This window comes from Procambarus clarkii, chromosome 33 (assembly GCF_040958095.1).
Source record: "Procambarus clarkii isolate CNS0578487 chromosome 33, FALCON_Pclarkii_2.0, whole genome shotgun sequence".
NCBI classification, from domain to species: Eukaryota; Metazoa; Arthropoda; class Malacostraca; order Decapoda; family Cambaridae; genus Procambarus; species Procambarus clarkii.
Genome location: NC_091182.1, coordinates 25,331,075 through 25,348,469, shown reverse-complemented (window position 1 = coordinate 25,348,469; position 17,395 = coordinate 25,331,075). Strand labels below are relative to the sequence as shown.

The 17,395-nt window shown below is 44.9% G+C and overlaps 2 protein-coding genes across 2 annotated transcripts; one reads left to right on the top strand and one right to left on the bottom strand.

Annotated features, from left to right (window-relative positions):
• Positions 1-970: 970 nt before the first annotated feature.
• LOC138370766 (mucin-19-like) lies at positions 971-5,107 on the bottom strand. Its single transcript, XM_069335366.1, has 3 exons — positions 5,049-5,107; positions 3,016-4,859; positions 971-2,895 (listed from the first exon to the last, which is right to left on the bottom strand). Exons 1-3 carry the CDS (start codon positions 5,105-5,107, stop codon positions 971-973), a joined length of 3,828 nt encoding a protein of 1,275 aa, XP_069191467.1.
• A 155-nt stretch (positions 5,108-5,262) lies between these two features.
• LOC138370765 (uncharacterized) lies at positions 5,263-10,426 on the top strand. The gene is made up of 3 exons (XM_069335365.1): positions 5,263-5,284; positions 7,299-8,059; positions 9,416-10,426. The coding sequence occupies exons 1-3, from the start codon at positions 5,263-5,265 to the stop codon at positions 10,424-10,426; spliced, it is 1,794 nt and encodes a 597-aa protein (XP_069191466.1).
• The last annotated feature ends 6,969 nt before the right edge of the window (positions 10,427-17,395 follow it).

The following is a 17,395-nucleotide window of genomic DNA, read 5'->3' as shown; positions in this document are numbered from 1 at the left end:
TGTGGGGGTGAATGTATCCTGTGTGGCCCACTGATGATGAGGTGGAGGTGGTTGGGGGGGTTTCTGTCTGGGCTGTGTGTGGGGGATCTGGCTGTGTGGTAATGCTCTCTCTCTCTCTCTCTCTCTCTCTCTCTCTCTCTCTCTCTCTCTCTCTCTCTCTCTCTCTCTCTCTCTCTCACTTATCTACCTATACAATCGTTGAACCGCTCTTCTCAAGAATGTTAGTGGGCATCCATCTCCACTCTAGGGGCCTCGTAGCCTGGTGGATAGCGCGCAGGACTCGTAATTCTGTGGCGCGGGTTCGATTCCCGCACGAGGCAGAAACAAATGGGCAAAGTTTCTTTCACCCTGAATGCCCCTGTTACCTAGCAGTAAATAGGTACCTGGGAGTTAGTCAGCTGTCACGGGCTGCTTCCTGGGGGTGGAGGCCTGGTCGAGGACCGGGCCGCGGGGACACTAAAGCCCCGAAATCATCTCAAGATAACCTCAAGATAACTCTTCAGGAATCTGACTTCCACACCTGTACGGAGTATAATCTCTCAAGGATTAACAGAAGATTTGTAAATCCTATATGGAAGGATTGACGAGGCGATATGTATGATTAGCTTCTGAAATCATTGTATGGTGATTGCTGTCATCAGTTAGTCGACGCTGGGCGCTGGTTGGTGTAACACCAGTGGTAACACCAGTAGTAACACCAGTAGTAACACCAGTAGTAACACCAGTGGTAACACCAGTGGTAACACCAGTGGTAACACCAGTGGTAACACCAGTAGTAACACCAGTAGTAACACCAGTAGTAACACCAGTAGTAACACTAGTGGTAACACCAAGGGCTAAACCAGTGGTAACACCAGGGGTAACACCAGGGGTAACACCAGTGGTAACACCAGGGGTAACACCAGTACTAACACCAGTAGTAACACCAGTAGTAACACTAGTGGTAACACTATTTGTAACACCAGTAATATCACCAGTGGCTAATACCAGTAGTATCACCAATGGTAACACCAGTAGTATCACCAGTGGTAACACCAGTGGTAACACCAGTGGTAACACCAGTAGTATCACCAGTGGTAACACCAGTAGTAACACCAGTGGTAACACCAGTAGTAACACCAGTGGTAACACCAGTGATAACACCAGTAGTAACACCAGTAGTAACACCAGTAGTAACACCAGTGGTAACACCAGTCGTAACACCAGCGGTAACACCAGTGGTAACACCAGTGGTAACACCAGTGGTAACACCAGCGGTAACACCAGCGGTAACACCAGTGGTAACACCAGTAGTAACACCAGCAGTAACACCAGTGGTAACACCAGTGGTAACACCAGTGGTAACACCAGTGGTAACACCAGCAGTAACACCAGTGGTAACACCAGCAGTAACACCAGTGGTAACACCAGTGGTAACACCAGTGGTAACACCAGTCGTAACACCAGTAGTAACACCAGTAGTAACACCAGTGGTAACACCAGTGGTAACACCAGTAGTAACACCAGTGGAAACACCAGTAGTAACACCAGTAGAAACACCAGTAGTAACACCAGTGGTAACACCAGTCGTAACACCAGTAGTAACACCAGTAGTAACACCAGTGGTAACACCAGTAGTAACACCAGTGGAAACACCAGTAGTAACACCAGTAGTAACACCAGTAGTAACACCAGTGGTAACACCAGTAGTAACACCAGTAGTAACACCAGTAGTAACACTAGTGGTAACACCAGGGGCTAAACCAGTGGTAACACCAGGGGTAACACCAGTGGTAACACCAGGGGTAACACCAGTACTAACACCAGTAGTAACACCAGTGGTAACACTATTTGTAACACCAGTAATATCACCAGTGGTAACACCAGTAGTATCACCAGTGGTAACACCAGTAGTATCACCAATGGTAACACCAGTAGTATCACCAGTGGTAACACCAGTAGTAACACCAGTGGTAACACCAGTGGTAACACCAGTGGTAACACCAGTAGTAACACCAGTAGTATCACCAGTGGTAACACCAGTAGTAACACCAGTGGTAACACCAGTAGTAACACCAGTGGTAACACCAGTGATAACACCAGTAGTAACACCAGTAGTAACACCAGTAGTAACACCAGTGGTAACACCAGTAGTAACACCAGTCGTAACACCAGCGGTAACACCAGTGGTAACACCAGTGGTAACACCAGTAGTAACACCAGTGGTAACACCAGCGGTAACACCAGCGGTAACACCAGTGGTAACACCAGTAGTAACACCAGTGGTAACACCAGCAGTAACACCAGTGGTAACACCAGTGGTAACACCAGTGGTAACACCAGCAGTAACACCAGTGGTAACACCAGCAGTAACACCAGTGGAAACACCAGTGGTAACACCAGTAGTAACACCAGTGGTAACACCAGTGGTAACACCAGTAGTAACACCAGTAGTAACACCAGTGGTAACACCAGCGGTAACACCAGTGGTAACACCAGTAGTAACACCAGTGGAAACACCAGTAGTAACACCAGTAGTAACACCAGTAGTAACACCAGTGGTAACACCAGTCGTAACACCAGTAGTAACACCAGTAGTAACACCAGTGGTAACACCAGTAGTAACACCAGTGGAAACACCAGTAGTAACACCAGTAGTAACACCAGTAGTAACACCAGTGGTAACACCAGTAGTAACACCAGTAGTAACACCAGTAGTAACACCAGCGGTAACACCAGTCGTAACACCAGTAGTAACACCAGTAGTAACACCAGTGGTAACACCAGTGGTAACACCAGTAGTATCACCAGTGGTAACACCAGTAGTATCACCAGTGGTAACACCAGTGGAAACACCAGTAGTAACACCAGTGGTAATACCAGTAGTAACACCAGTAGTAACACCAGTGATAACACCTGTAGTAACACCAGTGATAACACCAGTAGTAACACCAGTGGTAACACCAGTAGTAACACCAGTAGTAACACCAGTAGTAACACCAGTGATAACACCAGTAGTAACACCAGTAGTATCACCAGTAGTAACACCAGTAGAAACACCAGTAACACCAGTAGTTTCACCAGTAGTAACACCAGTAGTAACACCAGTAGTAACACCAGTGATAACACCAGTAGTAACACCAGTAGTATCACCAGTAGTAACACCAGTGGTAACACCAGTGATAACACCAGTAGTAACACCAGTAGTAACACCAGTAGTAACACCAGTGGTAACACCAGTAGTAACACCAGTCGTAACACCAGCGGTAACACCAGTGGTAACACCAGTGGTAACACCAGTTGTAACACCAGTGGTAACACCAGCGGTAACACCAGCGGTAACACCAGTGGTAACACCAGTAGTAACACCAGTGGTAACACCAGCAGTAACACCAGTGGTAACACCAGTGGTAACACCAGTGGTAACACCAGCAGTAACACCAGTGGTAACACCAGCAGTAACACCAGTGGTAACACCAGTGGTAACACCAGTAGTAACACCAGTGGTAACACCAGTCGGAACACCAGTAGTAACACCAGTAGTAACACCAGTGGTAACACCAGCGGTAACACCAGTGGTAACACCAGTAGTAACACCAGTGGAAACACCAGTAGTAACACCAGTAGTAACACCAGTGGTAACACACGCCGTAACACCAGTAGTAACACCAGTAGTAACACCAGTGGTAACACCAGTAGTAACACCAGTGGAAACACCAGTAGTAACACCAGTAGTAACACCAGTAGTAACACCAGTGGTAACACCAGTAGTAACACCAGTAGTAACACCAGTAGTAACACCAGCGGTAACACCAGTAGTAACACCAGTGGAAACACCAGTAGTAACACCAGTAGTAACACCAGTGGTAACACACGCCGTAACACCAGTAGTAACACCAGTAGTAACACCAGTGGTAACACCAGTAGTAACACCAGTGGAAACACCAGTAGTAACACCAGTAGTAACACCAGTGGTAACACCAGTGGTAACACCAGTAGTATCACCAGTGGTAACACCAGTAGTATCACCAGTGGTAACACCAGTGGAAACACTAGTAGTAACACCAGTGGTAATACCAGTAGTAACACCAGTGATAACACCTGTAGTAACACCAGTGATAACACCAGTAGTAACACCAGTAGTAACACCAGTAGTAACACCAGTAGTAACACCAGTGATAACACCAGTAGTAACACCAGTAGTATCACCAGTAGTAACACCAGTAGAAACACCAGTAACACCAGTAGTATCACCAGTAGTAACACCAGTAGTAATACCAGCGGTAACACCAGTAGTAACACCAGTACTAACACCAGTGATAACACCAGTAGTAACACCAGTTATAACACCAGTACTAACACCAGTGATAACACCAGTAGTAACACCAGTGATAACACCAGTAGTAACACCAGTAGTATCACCAGTAGACACACCAGTGGTAACACCAGTGGTAACACCAGTACTAACACCAGTGATAACACCAGTAGTAACACCAGTTGTAACACCAGTGATAACACCAGTAGTAACACCAGTAGTATCACCAGTAGTAACATCAGTAGAAACACCAGTAACACCAGTAGTATCACCAGTAGTAACACCAGTGGTAACACCAGTAGTAACACCAGTAGTAACCCCAGTAGTAACACCAGTAATAACACCAGTTGTAACACCAGTGATAACACCAGTAGTAACACCAGTGATAACACCAGTGGTAACACCAGTACTAACACCAGTGATAACACCAGTAGTAACACCAGTGGTAACACCAGTGATAACACCAGTAGTAACACCAGTGATAACACCAGTAGTAACACCAGTAGTAACACCAGTACTAACACCAGTGATAACACCAGTAGTAACACCAGTAGTAACACCAGTACTAACACCAGTGATAACACCAGTAGTAACACCAGTGATAACACCAGTGGTAACACCAGTACTAACACCAGTGATAACACCAGTAGTAACACCAGTGATAACACCAGTAGTAACACCATTTCTAACACCAAGAATTGTAGTGTTGGCCAATATAATATCCCAGCTCGTAATTCTTAAACCTTTATTTTACCTATTGTATTTCAGTGTCGCTGACACTGAATTGTATTTTGTGTTATGTTTTAATTTCATGGTCCGTGAACAGGTGTTGCGTGTATTGTAGGTGTTGAAGTTTTCTTTTGTTTTAGCAAATTATCTTTTCTTTTAACTTTTGCTTTAATCCTGTTTCCCATAATGACATTGAGGATACATGTAGCTTTCTGTTTGTTTGTTTGTTTGTTCGTGTTATGTCAGCAGACTTTCAGTTGGGTAGAACCGCAGTGTGTTAATTAATGTAATACTATCAGTAGAGCTCTTAGAGCTGAGAGACATTGCCTCTAGAAGAGCTATAGAGCTGAGAGACATTACCTCCAGGAGAGCTGAGAGATATTACCACCAGGAGAGCTATAGAGCTGAGAGACATTACCTCCAGGAGAGCTGAGAGACATTGCCTCTAGAAGACCTATAGAGCTGAGAGACATTACCTCCAGGAGAGCTGAGAGATATTACCACCAGGAGAGCTATAGAGCTGAGACACATTACCACGAGAAGAGCTATAGAGCTGAGAGACATTACCACCAGAAGAGCTATAGAGCTGAGAGACATTACCACCAGGAGAGCTATAGAGCTGAGAGACATTACCTCCAGGAGAGCTGAGAGATATTACCACCAGGAGAGCTATAGAGCTGAGACACATTACCACCAGGAGAGCTATAGAGCTGAGACACATTACCACCAGGAGAGCTATAGAGCTGAGACACATTACCACCAGGAGAGCTATAGAGCTGAGAGACATTACCTTCAGGAGAGCTAAGAGACATTACCTCCAGGAGAGCTGAGAGATATTACCACCAGGAGAGCTATAGAGCTGAGACACATTACCACCAGGAGAGCTATAGAGCTGAGACACATTAGAACCAGGAGAGCTATAGAGCTGAGACACATTACCACCAGGAGAGCTATAGAGCTGAGACACATTACCACCAGGAGAGCTATAGAGCTGAGACACATTACCACCAGGAGAGCTATAGAGCTGAGACACATTACCACCAGGAGAGCTATAGAGCTGAGACACATTACCACCAGGAGAGCTATAGAGCTGAGAGACATTACTACCAGAAGAGCAATAGAGCTGAGACACATTACCACGAGAAGAGCTATAGAGCTGAGACACATTACCACCAGGAGAGCTATAGAGCTGAGACACATTACCACCAGGAGAGCTATAGAGCTGAGACACATTACCACCAGGAGAGCTATAGAGCTGAGAGACATTACCTTCAGGAGAGCTAAGAGACATTACCTCCAGGAGAGCTGAGAGATATTACCACCAGGAGAGCTATAGAGCTGAGACACATTACCACCAGGAGAGCTATAGAGCTGAGACACATTACCACCAGGAGAGCTATAGAGCTGAGACACATTACCACCAGGAGAGCTATAGAGCTGAGACACATTACCACCAGGAGAGCTATAGAGCTGAGACACATTACCACCAGGAGAGCTATAGAGCTGAGACACATTACCACCAGGAGAGCTATAGAGCTGAGACACATTACCACCAGGAGAGCTATAGAGCTGAGAGACATTACTACCAGAAGAGCAATAGAGCTGAGACACATTACCACGAGAAGAGCTATAGAGCTGAGACACATTACCACCAGGAGAGCTATAGAGCTGAGACACATTACCACCAGGAGAGCTATAGAGCTGAGACACATTACCACCAGGAGAGCTATAGAGCTGAGAGACATTACCTTCAGGAGAGCTAAGAGACATTACCTCCAGGAGAGCTGAGAGATATTACCACCAGGAGAGCTATAGAGCTGAGACACATTACCACCAGGAGAGCTATAGAGCTGAGACACATTACCACCAGGAGAGCTATAGAGCTGAGACACATTACCACCAGGAGAGCTATAGAGCTGAGACACATTACCACCAGGAGAGCTATAGAGCTGAGACACATTACCACCAGGAGAGCTATAGAGCTGAGACACATTACCACCAGGAGAGCTATAGAGCTGAGAGACATTATCTTCAGGAGAGCTAAGAGACATTACCTCCAGGAGAGCTGAGAGATATTACCACCAGGAGAGCTATAGAGCTGAGACACATTACCACCAGGAGAGCTATAGAGCTGAGACACATTACCACCAGGAGAGCTATAGAGCTGAGACACATTACCACCAGGAGAGCTATAGAGCTGAGACACATTACCACCAGGAGAGCTATAGAGCTGAGAGACATTACCTTCAGGAGAGCTAAGAGACATTACCTCCAGGAGAGCTGAGAGATATTACCACCAGGAGAGCTATAGAGCTGAGACACATTACCACCAGGAGAGCTATAGAGCTGAGACACATTACCACCAGGAGAGCTATAGAGCTGAGACACATTACCACCAGGAGAGCTATAGAGCTGAGACACATTACCACCAGGAGAGCTATAGAGCTGAGACACATTACCACCAGGAGAGCTATAGAGCTGAGACACATTACCACCAGGAGAGCTATAGAGCTGAGACACATTACCACCAGGAGAGCTATAGAGCTGAGAGACATTACTACCAGAAGAGCAATAGAGCTGAGACGCATTACCACGAGAAGAGCTATAGAGCTGAGACACATTACCACCAGGAGAGCTATAGAGCTGAGACACATTACCACCAGGAGAGCTATAGAGCTGAGAGACATTTCCACCAGAAGAGCTAAAGAGCTGAGAGACATTACCACCAGAAGAGCTATAGAGCTGAGACACATTACCACCAGGAGAGCTATAGAGCTGAGAGACATTACCACTAGAAGAGCTAAAGAGCTGAGAGACATTACCACTAGAAGAGCTATAGAGCTGAGAGACATTACCACTAGAAGAGCTATAGAGCTGAGAGACATTACCACTAGAAGAGCTAAAGAGCTGAGAGACATTACCACTAGAAGAGCTAAAGAGCTGAGAGACATTACCACTAGAAGAGCTAAAGAGCTGAGAGACATTACCACTAGAAGAGCTATAGAGCTGAGAGACATTACCACTAGAAGAGCTAAAGTGCTGAGAGACATTACCACTAGAAGAGCTATAGAGCTGAGAGACATTACCACTAGAAGAGCTATAGAGCTGAGAGACATTACCACTAGAAGAGCTATAGAGCTGAGCTACATTAAAACATTACCACCAGAAGAGCTATAGAGCTGAGACACATTACCACCAGGAGAGCTATATAGAGCTCAGACACATTACCACCAGAAGAGCTATATAGAGCTCAGACACATTACCACCAGAAGAGCTATAGAGCTGAGACACATTACCACCAGGAGAGCTATAGAGCTGAGAGACATTTCCACCAGAAGAGCTAAAGAGCTGAGAGACATTACCACCAGAAGAGCTATAGAGCTGAGAGACATTGCCACCAGGAGAGCTATTGAGCTGAGAGACATTACCACTAGAAGAGCTATAGAGCTGAGAGACACTACCACTAGAAGAGCTAAAGAGCTGAGAGACATTACCACTAGAAGAGCTAAAGAGCTGAGAGACATTACCACCAGAAGAGCTATAGAGCTGAGACACATTACCACCAGGAGAGCTATAGAGCTGAGAGACATTACCACTAGAAGAGCTAAAGAGCTGAGACATTACCACTAGAAGAGCTATAGAGCTGAGAGACATTACCACCAGAAGAGCTATAGAGCTGAGAGACATTACCACTAGAAGAGCTATAGAGCTGAGAGACATTACCACTAGAAGAGCTAAAGAGCTGAGAGACATTACCACTAGAAGAGCTAAAGAGCTGAGAGACATTACCACTAGAAGAGCTAAAGAGCTGAGAGACATTACCACTAGAAGAGCTATAGAGCTGAGAGACATTACCACTAGAAGAGCTATAGAGCTGAGACACATTACCACCAGGAGAGCTATAGAGCTGAGAGACATTTCCACCAGAAGAGCTAAAGAGCTGAGAGACATTACCACCAGAAGAGCTATAGAGCTGAGACACATTACCACCAGGAGAGCTATAGAGCTGAGAGACATTACCACTAGAAGAGCTAAAGAGCTGAGACATTACCACTAGAAGAGCTATAGAGCTGAGAGACATTACCACCAGAAGAGCTATAGAGCTGAGAGACATTACCACCAGGAGAGCTATAGAGCTGAGAGACATTACCACCAGAAGAGCAATAGAGCTGAGAGACATTACCACTAGAGCTAAAGAGCTGAGAGACATTACCACTAGAAGAGCTATAGAGCTGAGAGACATTACCACTAGAAGAGCTATAGAGCTGAGAGACATTACCACTAGAAGAGCTATAGAGCTGAGAGACATTACAACCAGGAGAGCTATAGAGCTGAGAGACATTTCCACCAGAAGAGCTATAGAGCTGAGCCACATTAAAACATTACCACCAGAAGAGCTATAGAGCTGAGACACATTACCACCAGGAGAGCTATATAGAGCTCAGACACATTACCACCAGAAGAGCAATAGAGCTGAGAGACATTACCACCAGGAGAGCTATAGAGCTGAGAGACATTACCACCAGGAGAGCTATAGAGCTGAGAGACATTACCACTAGAAGAGCTATAGAGCTGAGAGACATTACCACCAGGAGAGCTATAGAGCTGAGAGACATTATCACCAGGAGAGCTATAGAGCTGAGAGACATTATCACCAGGAGAGCTATAGAGCTGAGGGACATTACCACCAGGAGAGCTATAGAGCTGAGAGACATTACCACCAGGAGAGCTATAGAGCTGAGAGACATTATCACCAGAAGAGCTATAGAGCTGAGAGACATTACCACCAGGAGAGCTATAGAGCTGAGAGACATTACCACCAGGAGAGCTATAGAGCTGAGAGACATTACCACCAGGAGAGCTATAGAGCTGAGACACATTACCACCAGGAGAGCTATAGAGCTGAGACACATTACCACCAGGAGAGCTATAGAGCTGAGACACATTACCACCAGGAGAGCTATAGAGCTGAGATACATTACTACCAGAAGAGCTATAGAGCTGAGACACATTACCCCCAGAAGAGCTATAGAGCTGAGACACATTACCACCAGGAGAGCTATAGAGCTGAGAGACATTACTACCAGAAGAGCTATAGAGCTGAGAGACATTACCACCAGAAGAGCTATAGAGCTGAGACACATTACCCCCAGGAGAGCTATAGAGCTGAGACACATTACCCCCAGGAGAGCTATAGAGCTGAGACACATTACCCCCAGGAGAGCTATAGAGCTGAGAGACATTACCACCAGGAGAGCTATAGAGCTGAGAGACATTACCACCAGGAGAGCTATAGAGCTGAGAGACATTATCACCAGGAGAGCAATAGAGCTGAGAGACATTATCACCAGAAAAGCTATAGAGCTGGGCCACATTAAAACATTACCACCAGAAGAGCTATAGAGCTGAGAGACATTATCACCAGGAGAGCTATAGAACTGAGAGACATGACTTACCAGAACAGGAGTAAATAATTTTCACGTCACTGGGGGACACAGGGAAGTAGCGAGACGGAGACGACATTTGAGATACGAATAGCACGAATGAGGAGACAGTCACACTAATGAAAAGGGATACAGTCACACTAATGAGAGGGGTACAGACACACGAATGAGAGAACACAAACATATGAATGTGGGAAACTGTTCCACGAATGTGAAAACAGACTCATGAGGGGAACAAACACGAGTAAGGGGGAACAAACAGACGAATGAGGGGGAACATACACATGAATGAGGGAATACAGAGACACGAATACACGAAATAAGATGACTCAAACACGCGAAATAAGAGGACGCAAACAACGAAATAAGATGATTTAAACACACGAAATAAGAGAACACAAACAATAAGGGGGAAACAAACACACTAAGGAACTACAAAGATACACTGAATTAAAATGAATCTGAGAATCCTTGAAGACATGAAACAGACTGACAGTGATATGCTCCAGAAATCACTCTCTGTGGAGCATTGATGACAGAGATTGTACTTGCTGAGCATAACGAGAGGACTAGAATGGACGCCGGACGCGGTTGTGCCGTAAAGCTGTGAGTAAATACTGTTTTCCACAGTGCAAAGCCAGTACTATAATAATAATAATAATAATTGATTTGCAAGAAGGTACAATGGGTTGGTGAGATTACATAAGATTGGTATTTATCATGTTCATGCAAAGCCACCATAACACGCATAGCGTTTCGGCAGGAACTGGATGCAGAAGCAGGAATGTGGATCACGCTATAGGATAGAATAGTTGAGGTTTCCGCCATCCACAGGTTTAACAGTTGATCTGACGAGCTGATTGTCACACACACACACACAGAGGGGGGGACGGGACGTCATTTCTGCTGATGGCTGACAGATAGAATGGCAGGGGCTGAAGAGTTGAAGCTCGGTCCTCCACGCTCTGTTCGGTGATTGCTGTTTGGTAAGTGACCATAAAAACACACACACACGCACACGCATACACACCAACCTGTCCTCTTTTTAAAAATAACATCACTTTTCGCTCGTATGTGCGCTATGGCCAAAAATGGACGTTATTTGAAATGAAATCGACTCACGAAAGTGTTGTACTGTCCCGTTTTCTGTTTGGGTCATCCATCTTGGTCTGCTAAGTTAGGACAGGACACTTTCAGTTAACGTTTTTCATGACGTTTTGAAGCTCTAGGAGAATTTCCTGCCTTCCTAACCTACCAGAGGACCCTTAACTTACTGTTTTTTGAGAAAAAATCCAAATTGCATTACCTTTTTTTTCATTTTCAAATTATGTCCATTATCGGCCATACGGGCAAACGGATAAATTCAGACGTAATTTGTGAGAGGAGTGTGCTCACGCACGCACGCACGCACGCACGCACACGCGCGCACTCACACATACACACACATACAAGACACAAACCTGAGGGGCCTGACGGCTGAGTGGACAGCGCTCGGAATTCGTAGTCCTAATGGTACGAGTTCGATCCCCGGCGGAGGCGGAAGCAAATGGGGCAAAGTTTCTTTCACCCTGATGAAAGAAACTGTTCACCTATCAGTAAATAGGTACCTGGGAGTTAGACAGCTGTTACGGGCTGCTTTCTGAGTGTGTGTGTGTGTGGTGGGTGGGGGTGAATCAGTTGATTGATTGACAGTTGAGAGGCAGGCCCAAAGAGCCAGAGCTCAGAGCTCAACCCCCGCAAGCACAACTAGGTGAGTACGCGCGTGCACACACACACACACACACACACACACACACACACACACACACACACACACACACACACACACACACACACAAAGTTGGACCAAAGAGCCAAAGCTCAACCCCCGCAAGCACAATTAGGTGAGTACACACACACAAGGGAGTACCTAAGCAATAGGAAGCAGAGAGTTACGGTGAAGGGTGAGACCTCCGATTGGCGTGAAGTCACCAGTGGAGTCCCACAGGGCTCTGTACTCGGTCCTATCTTGTTTCTGATATATGTAAATGATCTCCCGGAGGGTATAGATTCATTTCTCTCAATGTTTCCTGACGATGCCAAAATTATGAGAAGGATTAGGACAGAAGAGGACTGTTTGAAGCTTCAAGAAGACCTAGGCAAGCTGAAGGAATGGTCGAACAAATGGTTGTTAGAGTTTAACCCAACCAAATGTAATGTAATGAAAATAGGTGTAGGGAGCAGGAGGCCAGATACAAGGTATCATCCGGGAGAGGAAATTCTTCAGGAGTCAGAGAAAGAAAAAGACTTGGGGGTTGATATCACGCCAGACCTGTCTCCTGCAGCACATATCAAGAGGATAACATCAGCGGCATATGCCAGGCTGGCCAACATAAGAACGGCATTCAGAAACTTGTGTAAAGAATCATTCAGAACTTTGTATACCACATATGTCTGGCCAATCCTGGAGTATGCAGCCCCAACATGGAATTCATATCTAGTCAAGGATAAGTCTAAACTGGAAAAGGTTCAAAGGTTTGCCACCAGACTAGTACCCGAGCTGAGAGGTATGAGCTACGAGGAGAGACTACGGGAATTAAACCTCACTTCGCTGGAAGACAGAAGAGTTAGGGGGGACATGATCACCACATTCTAGATTCTGAAGGGAATTGATAGGGTAGATAGAGACAGGCTATTTAACACAAGGGGCACACGCACAAGGGGACACAGGTGGAAACTGAGTGCCCAAATGAGCCAAAGAGATATTAAAAAGAACTTTTTTAGTGTCAGAGTGGTTGACAAATGGAATGCATTAGGAAGTGATGTGGTGGAGGCTGACTCCATACACAGTTTCAAGTGTAGATATGATAGAGCCCGATAGGCTCAGGAATCTGTACACCTGTTGATTGACGGTTGAGAGGCGGGACCAAAGAGCCAGAGCTCAACCCCCGCAAGCACAACTAGGTGAGTACAACTAGGTGAGTACACACACACACACACACACACACACACACACACACACACACAGAACCAAAGGCAGGACTACAGTGCCAGAGCTCAACCCCCACAAGCACAACTAGGTGGGTACACACACCACTTGTCACGCATGGCTGCACCTTGTACTTTAACCTTTGGCAATCAGCAGTCTTGAAAGCACAAAGTGTGTGGAGTGTGTGGGCCACGGTCACACACACACACACACACACACACACACACACACACACACACACACACACACACACACACACACACACACACACAGGACCAGAAGCCACTATAATGCCTATCAGTGTGGCGGGAGGACGAGTCGTTATGCAGTTACTGCAAGCCACACTCATGTGGTGTGCCTGCTGTGTTGCTAGAGTTTCACACGAACAGCTACGAAAAGAGGGATGAGTAGAATAGATGTGGACCGGCCAAAGGATATAAACCCATCCATGTGGAAAAGATTTATGGCATTAGAGGAAAGCATGAATGAGGAGCGAGGGAAGGCCATTAGTAAAAAAGAACTTCGGGACAGCATGGATGAGCTATTGAGAGGCATTACAAAAATGCTGGAAGAGCTGGGGGAGGAGAAAAGGACAAGGGGGGATGGGAAGAAATACAGGCACTTAAAGTTCACTTCACTGAGATGGTAGACAACACAGAGGAGGTAACTCAAGAACTGAAGGTACAGCTTGACAGGAGTGACAAACTCTGTGTTGCAACTCTGAACCAAGTAGAAGAACTAAAGGAAATAAATTGGAAAATGGAAGCAAGTGTAAATATGTTACACCACAGAATAAAAACGGTGGAAGGTAAGACAACGAAGGAAGTGAGTAACAGAGGAAAGAATTAGTAACAGAGGAAAGAACAAATAGACAATGTAACTGAGATTTGGGGAGTAAGACCAGATAAAACCTTAGTTACAGCAGCAAAGGGATCGGAGGGAAAGAAGATAATTAAAGAAAGTGTTAAAGACTGTAAAACTACCCAAGTTTTGAAATGTACAAAGCAGGAGTTGAAAAGGGAGAGATCAGTAGTAATATGCAACCTACCAGAGCCTGAAGGGGGACACATGGGAAAAAAGGAGAGATAGAGAACGGAATGAAATAACAGAAATTCTACACAAAATTCAGGCTGGAGATGCAAAAGGAGAACAGGAACATTTCTGCAGGCTAGGTAAGTTTCAGAGAGGAAGAAACCGACCATTTAAAGTTATTTTTATGAACAGCAGCTCAGTTAAGTACACACTGGTAGAGAAGGGATATTTACAATGAGAAAAAGTACCGTGCAGTGTTTATTAGACAGGACATGTCTAAGGAAAAAAGGGAGGCAGCAAAGAGAATAAGAGAAGAAAAGCAAATGAGAAATGCAAGGAAACCAGAAAATAGCACAAACAGGATATGGGACGATGCAAATCTGACAACAAAGAGTAGAACCCAGGTGAATAGTAGGCCAGACTAACTTACCATAAAACTGAGAATGCTGCAGAGATAGACATCAGGATTACCCAGCCTAATGAGACATATACACAAACGAATACGCAAGAGTAACTGGCCCACGATACACCTGTTCCTCTAACAAATATGGAAACACAGCCACATAAATAACTACTCCTCTGGGAAAACAAAAGCAGCCCAATTGTTATGAGTTTCATAAAAGTCATATACACAAATGCAGACAGAAATGGTAATAAAGGAATAGGGTTACAGTGGCAGAGGTACAACCACACATGATCACGATAATGGAGACAAAACTGACAAGCGTTATAGGAAATGCAATCTTCCTAAGAGGGTATCAAGTTATGAAGAGAGATACACAGAGGGGGAGATGTTGTAGCTCTGTTGTTACAGCTACACTGGATTTTTGAAGAGCTAAAAGTAGCAGAGGGAGCTGACCAACAAGAGTATATACTAGGTATAGCAACATTGGGAGGCATGAAGATAGTGGTAGCAGTGATTTATAATCCCTACCAAGCAGGGAAGGTCTAGGAAAGAATACGACAGATGCAATGAGAATTGTCTAAAGGTGATGGAAAAACAGCCACAGTAGTAAGAGAAACAAAAGCTACAATTATAATACTGGGGGATTTCAACCACATGGAAATAGACTGGATAAATAAGGATCCCAACAGGGTGTCATGAGACATGGAGAGCTTAACAGGTAGAAATGGCAGACAAACACTTCTTAAAGCAACATGTCACAGAACCAACAAGAGTGAGAGCTGACGACCAACCAGCAACACTAGACTTGGTGTTTTCTAAAAATGAAACAGATATTGAAAAATTAGGGCATGAGATGCCTCTAGGAGTTAGCAACCACTGCATTGTTATGATGGAATACATAGTTGGGCTGATGGGAACTTGTTACACACAAAAAACAGTTGAAGAAGAAGAGAGATTACAGACGTGGAGACTAAACAGGATGAGGAACTTTCTGCGGGAAATCCATTGAGAAAGAGAAATGAAGAGAAGACAGCACACGAGATGATGGAATTCATTGCTGGGAAATATGCCGAAGCAACGGAACAGTTCATACCACTCAAGAAGGAGGTGGAAGAAAAAAGTAAACCCTGGTTCAATAAACAGTACAGGGAAGCTAAAGAAAGCACAAAAAAGCCTCGAAAAAGTACAGAGAAATGGGAACAGAATAATAGAGAGGCACTAAAGTGAACAAGGAATGAATACAAGGAGGCCTGGTCGAGGACCGGGCCGCGGGGATGCTAAGCCCCGAAATCATCTCAAGATAGAAGATCTCAAGAAGATAACCCAAATTAGGAGAAAAGCCGAGAGGCAATTTGAAAATGACATTGCTGCAAAAGCTAAGGAACAACCAAAGCTGTTTCAGAGCCATATGAGGAGAAAAACGATAGCGACAATATACTCAGATTGAGGAAAGAAGCATGAGAAAAAATTCTCTTGCAGAGAATGATATGGAGGTATGCGAGGAATTCAAAACAAAATTTAGGTCTTTACATTAGAACCAACGTGGAGTCCACAGCTGCAAGATAAAAGGCCAGAAGAAATACTGGACGGCGTTGTTGTTACGGCGGAAGAGGTGAAAAAATCCTCTGGGGACTCGATGTGACAAAATCAGTGTGGCCAAACCTAATTTCACCATGAATGCGGAGGGAGGCTTCAGAATCACTTTGCCGTTCGTGTCGTGTCATGCACCCGTAGCAAGGCTCGTGAAACAGAATTTTGCCTCAAATCAATGAGCCACCTGGCCTCAAATTATTCAGTGGTAATATGTCTAAGGGAGAGTGAAAGTCTTAAGTAAAATCCACCAGTTTACGAGGGCGAACTTATCTACATGACTCCGCTTCAAAAATACACAAATCTCTCTATACATACTCACAACCCAATAACAATGAAGTCAATTAACACAAAGCACAAGTCATGGCAGCTAGATGTCACTAAGCAAAAGTCCCAACTGGATTGGCAAATGGCAAAGTCGAAAATCTCTTCTCAAACAGTCAGAATCCACAATGACTGGAAATATGACAAAGTCAAGAAACTCTCTACGGAAGTTAACGTCCAGAATGACTTGACAATTGTCTAAGTCAATCACTCGTCTTCAAATGTTACAGTTACGATGATTGAAATATCTGGCAGTCAGGAATCTAGTCTCAAAAGTTAAAGTCCACAAACCATGAAATTTGACTAAGTCCCGAATCTCCTCTCCAGAGGTAATGTCCACACAGGCAGCAAAACATGGCAAAGTCCCCAAACGGCTCAACTAATAATATAAGTCACCTTACCAGAATAGTTACAATTTAAGTACCTAACCCTTGCACAGAAGCCCTCCAGAATTTCCTTACTGAAGGTCAGCATTGTTCCAGATGGATAAATAAAACTGGGAATGATCTCAAAATGCATCAGGTTTATAATTTGTACCAAGAGAAACAACAACGGCACTTTCCTGCACCGAGGGAGATTACACCTTTTCCAATTTTAATCCCTCCCTT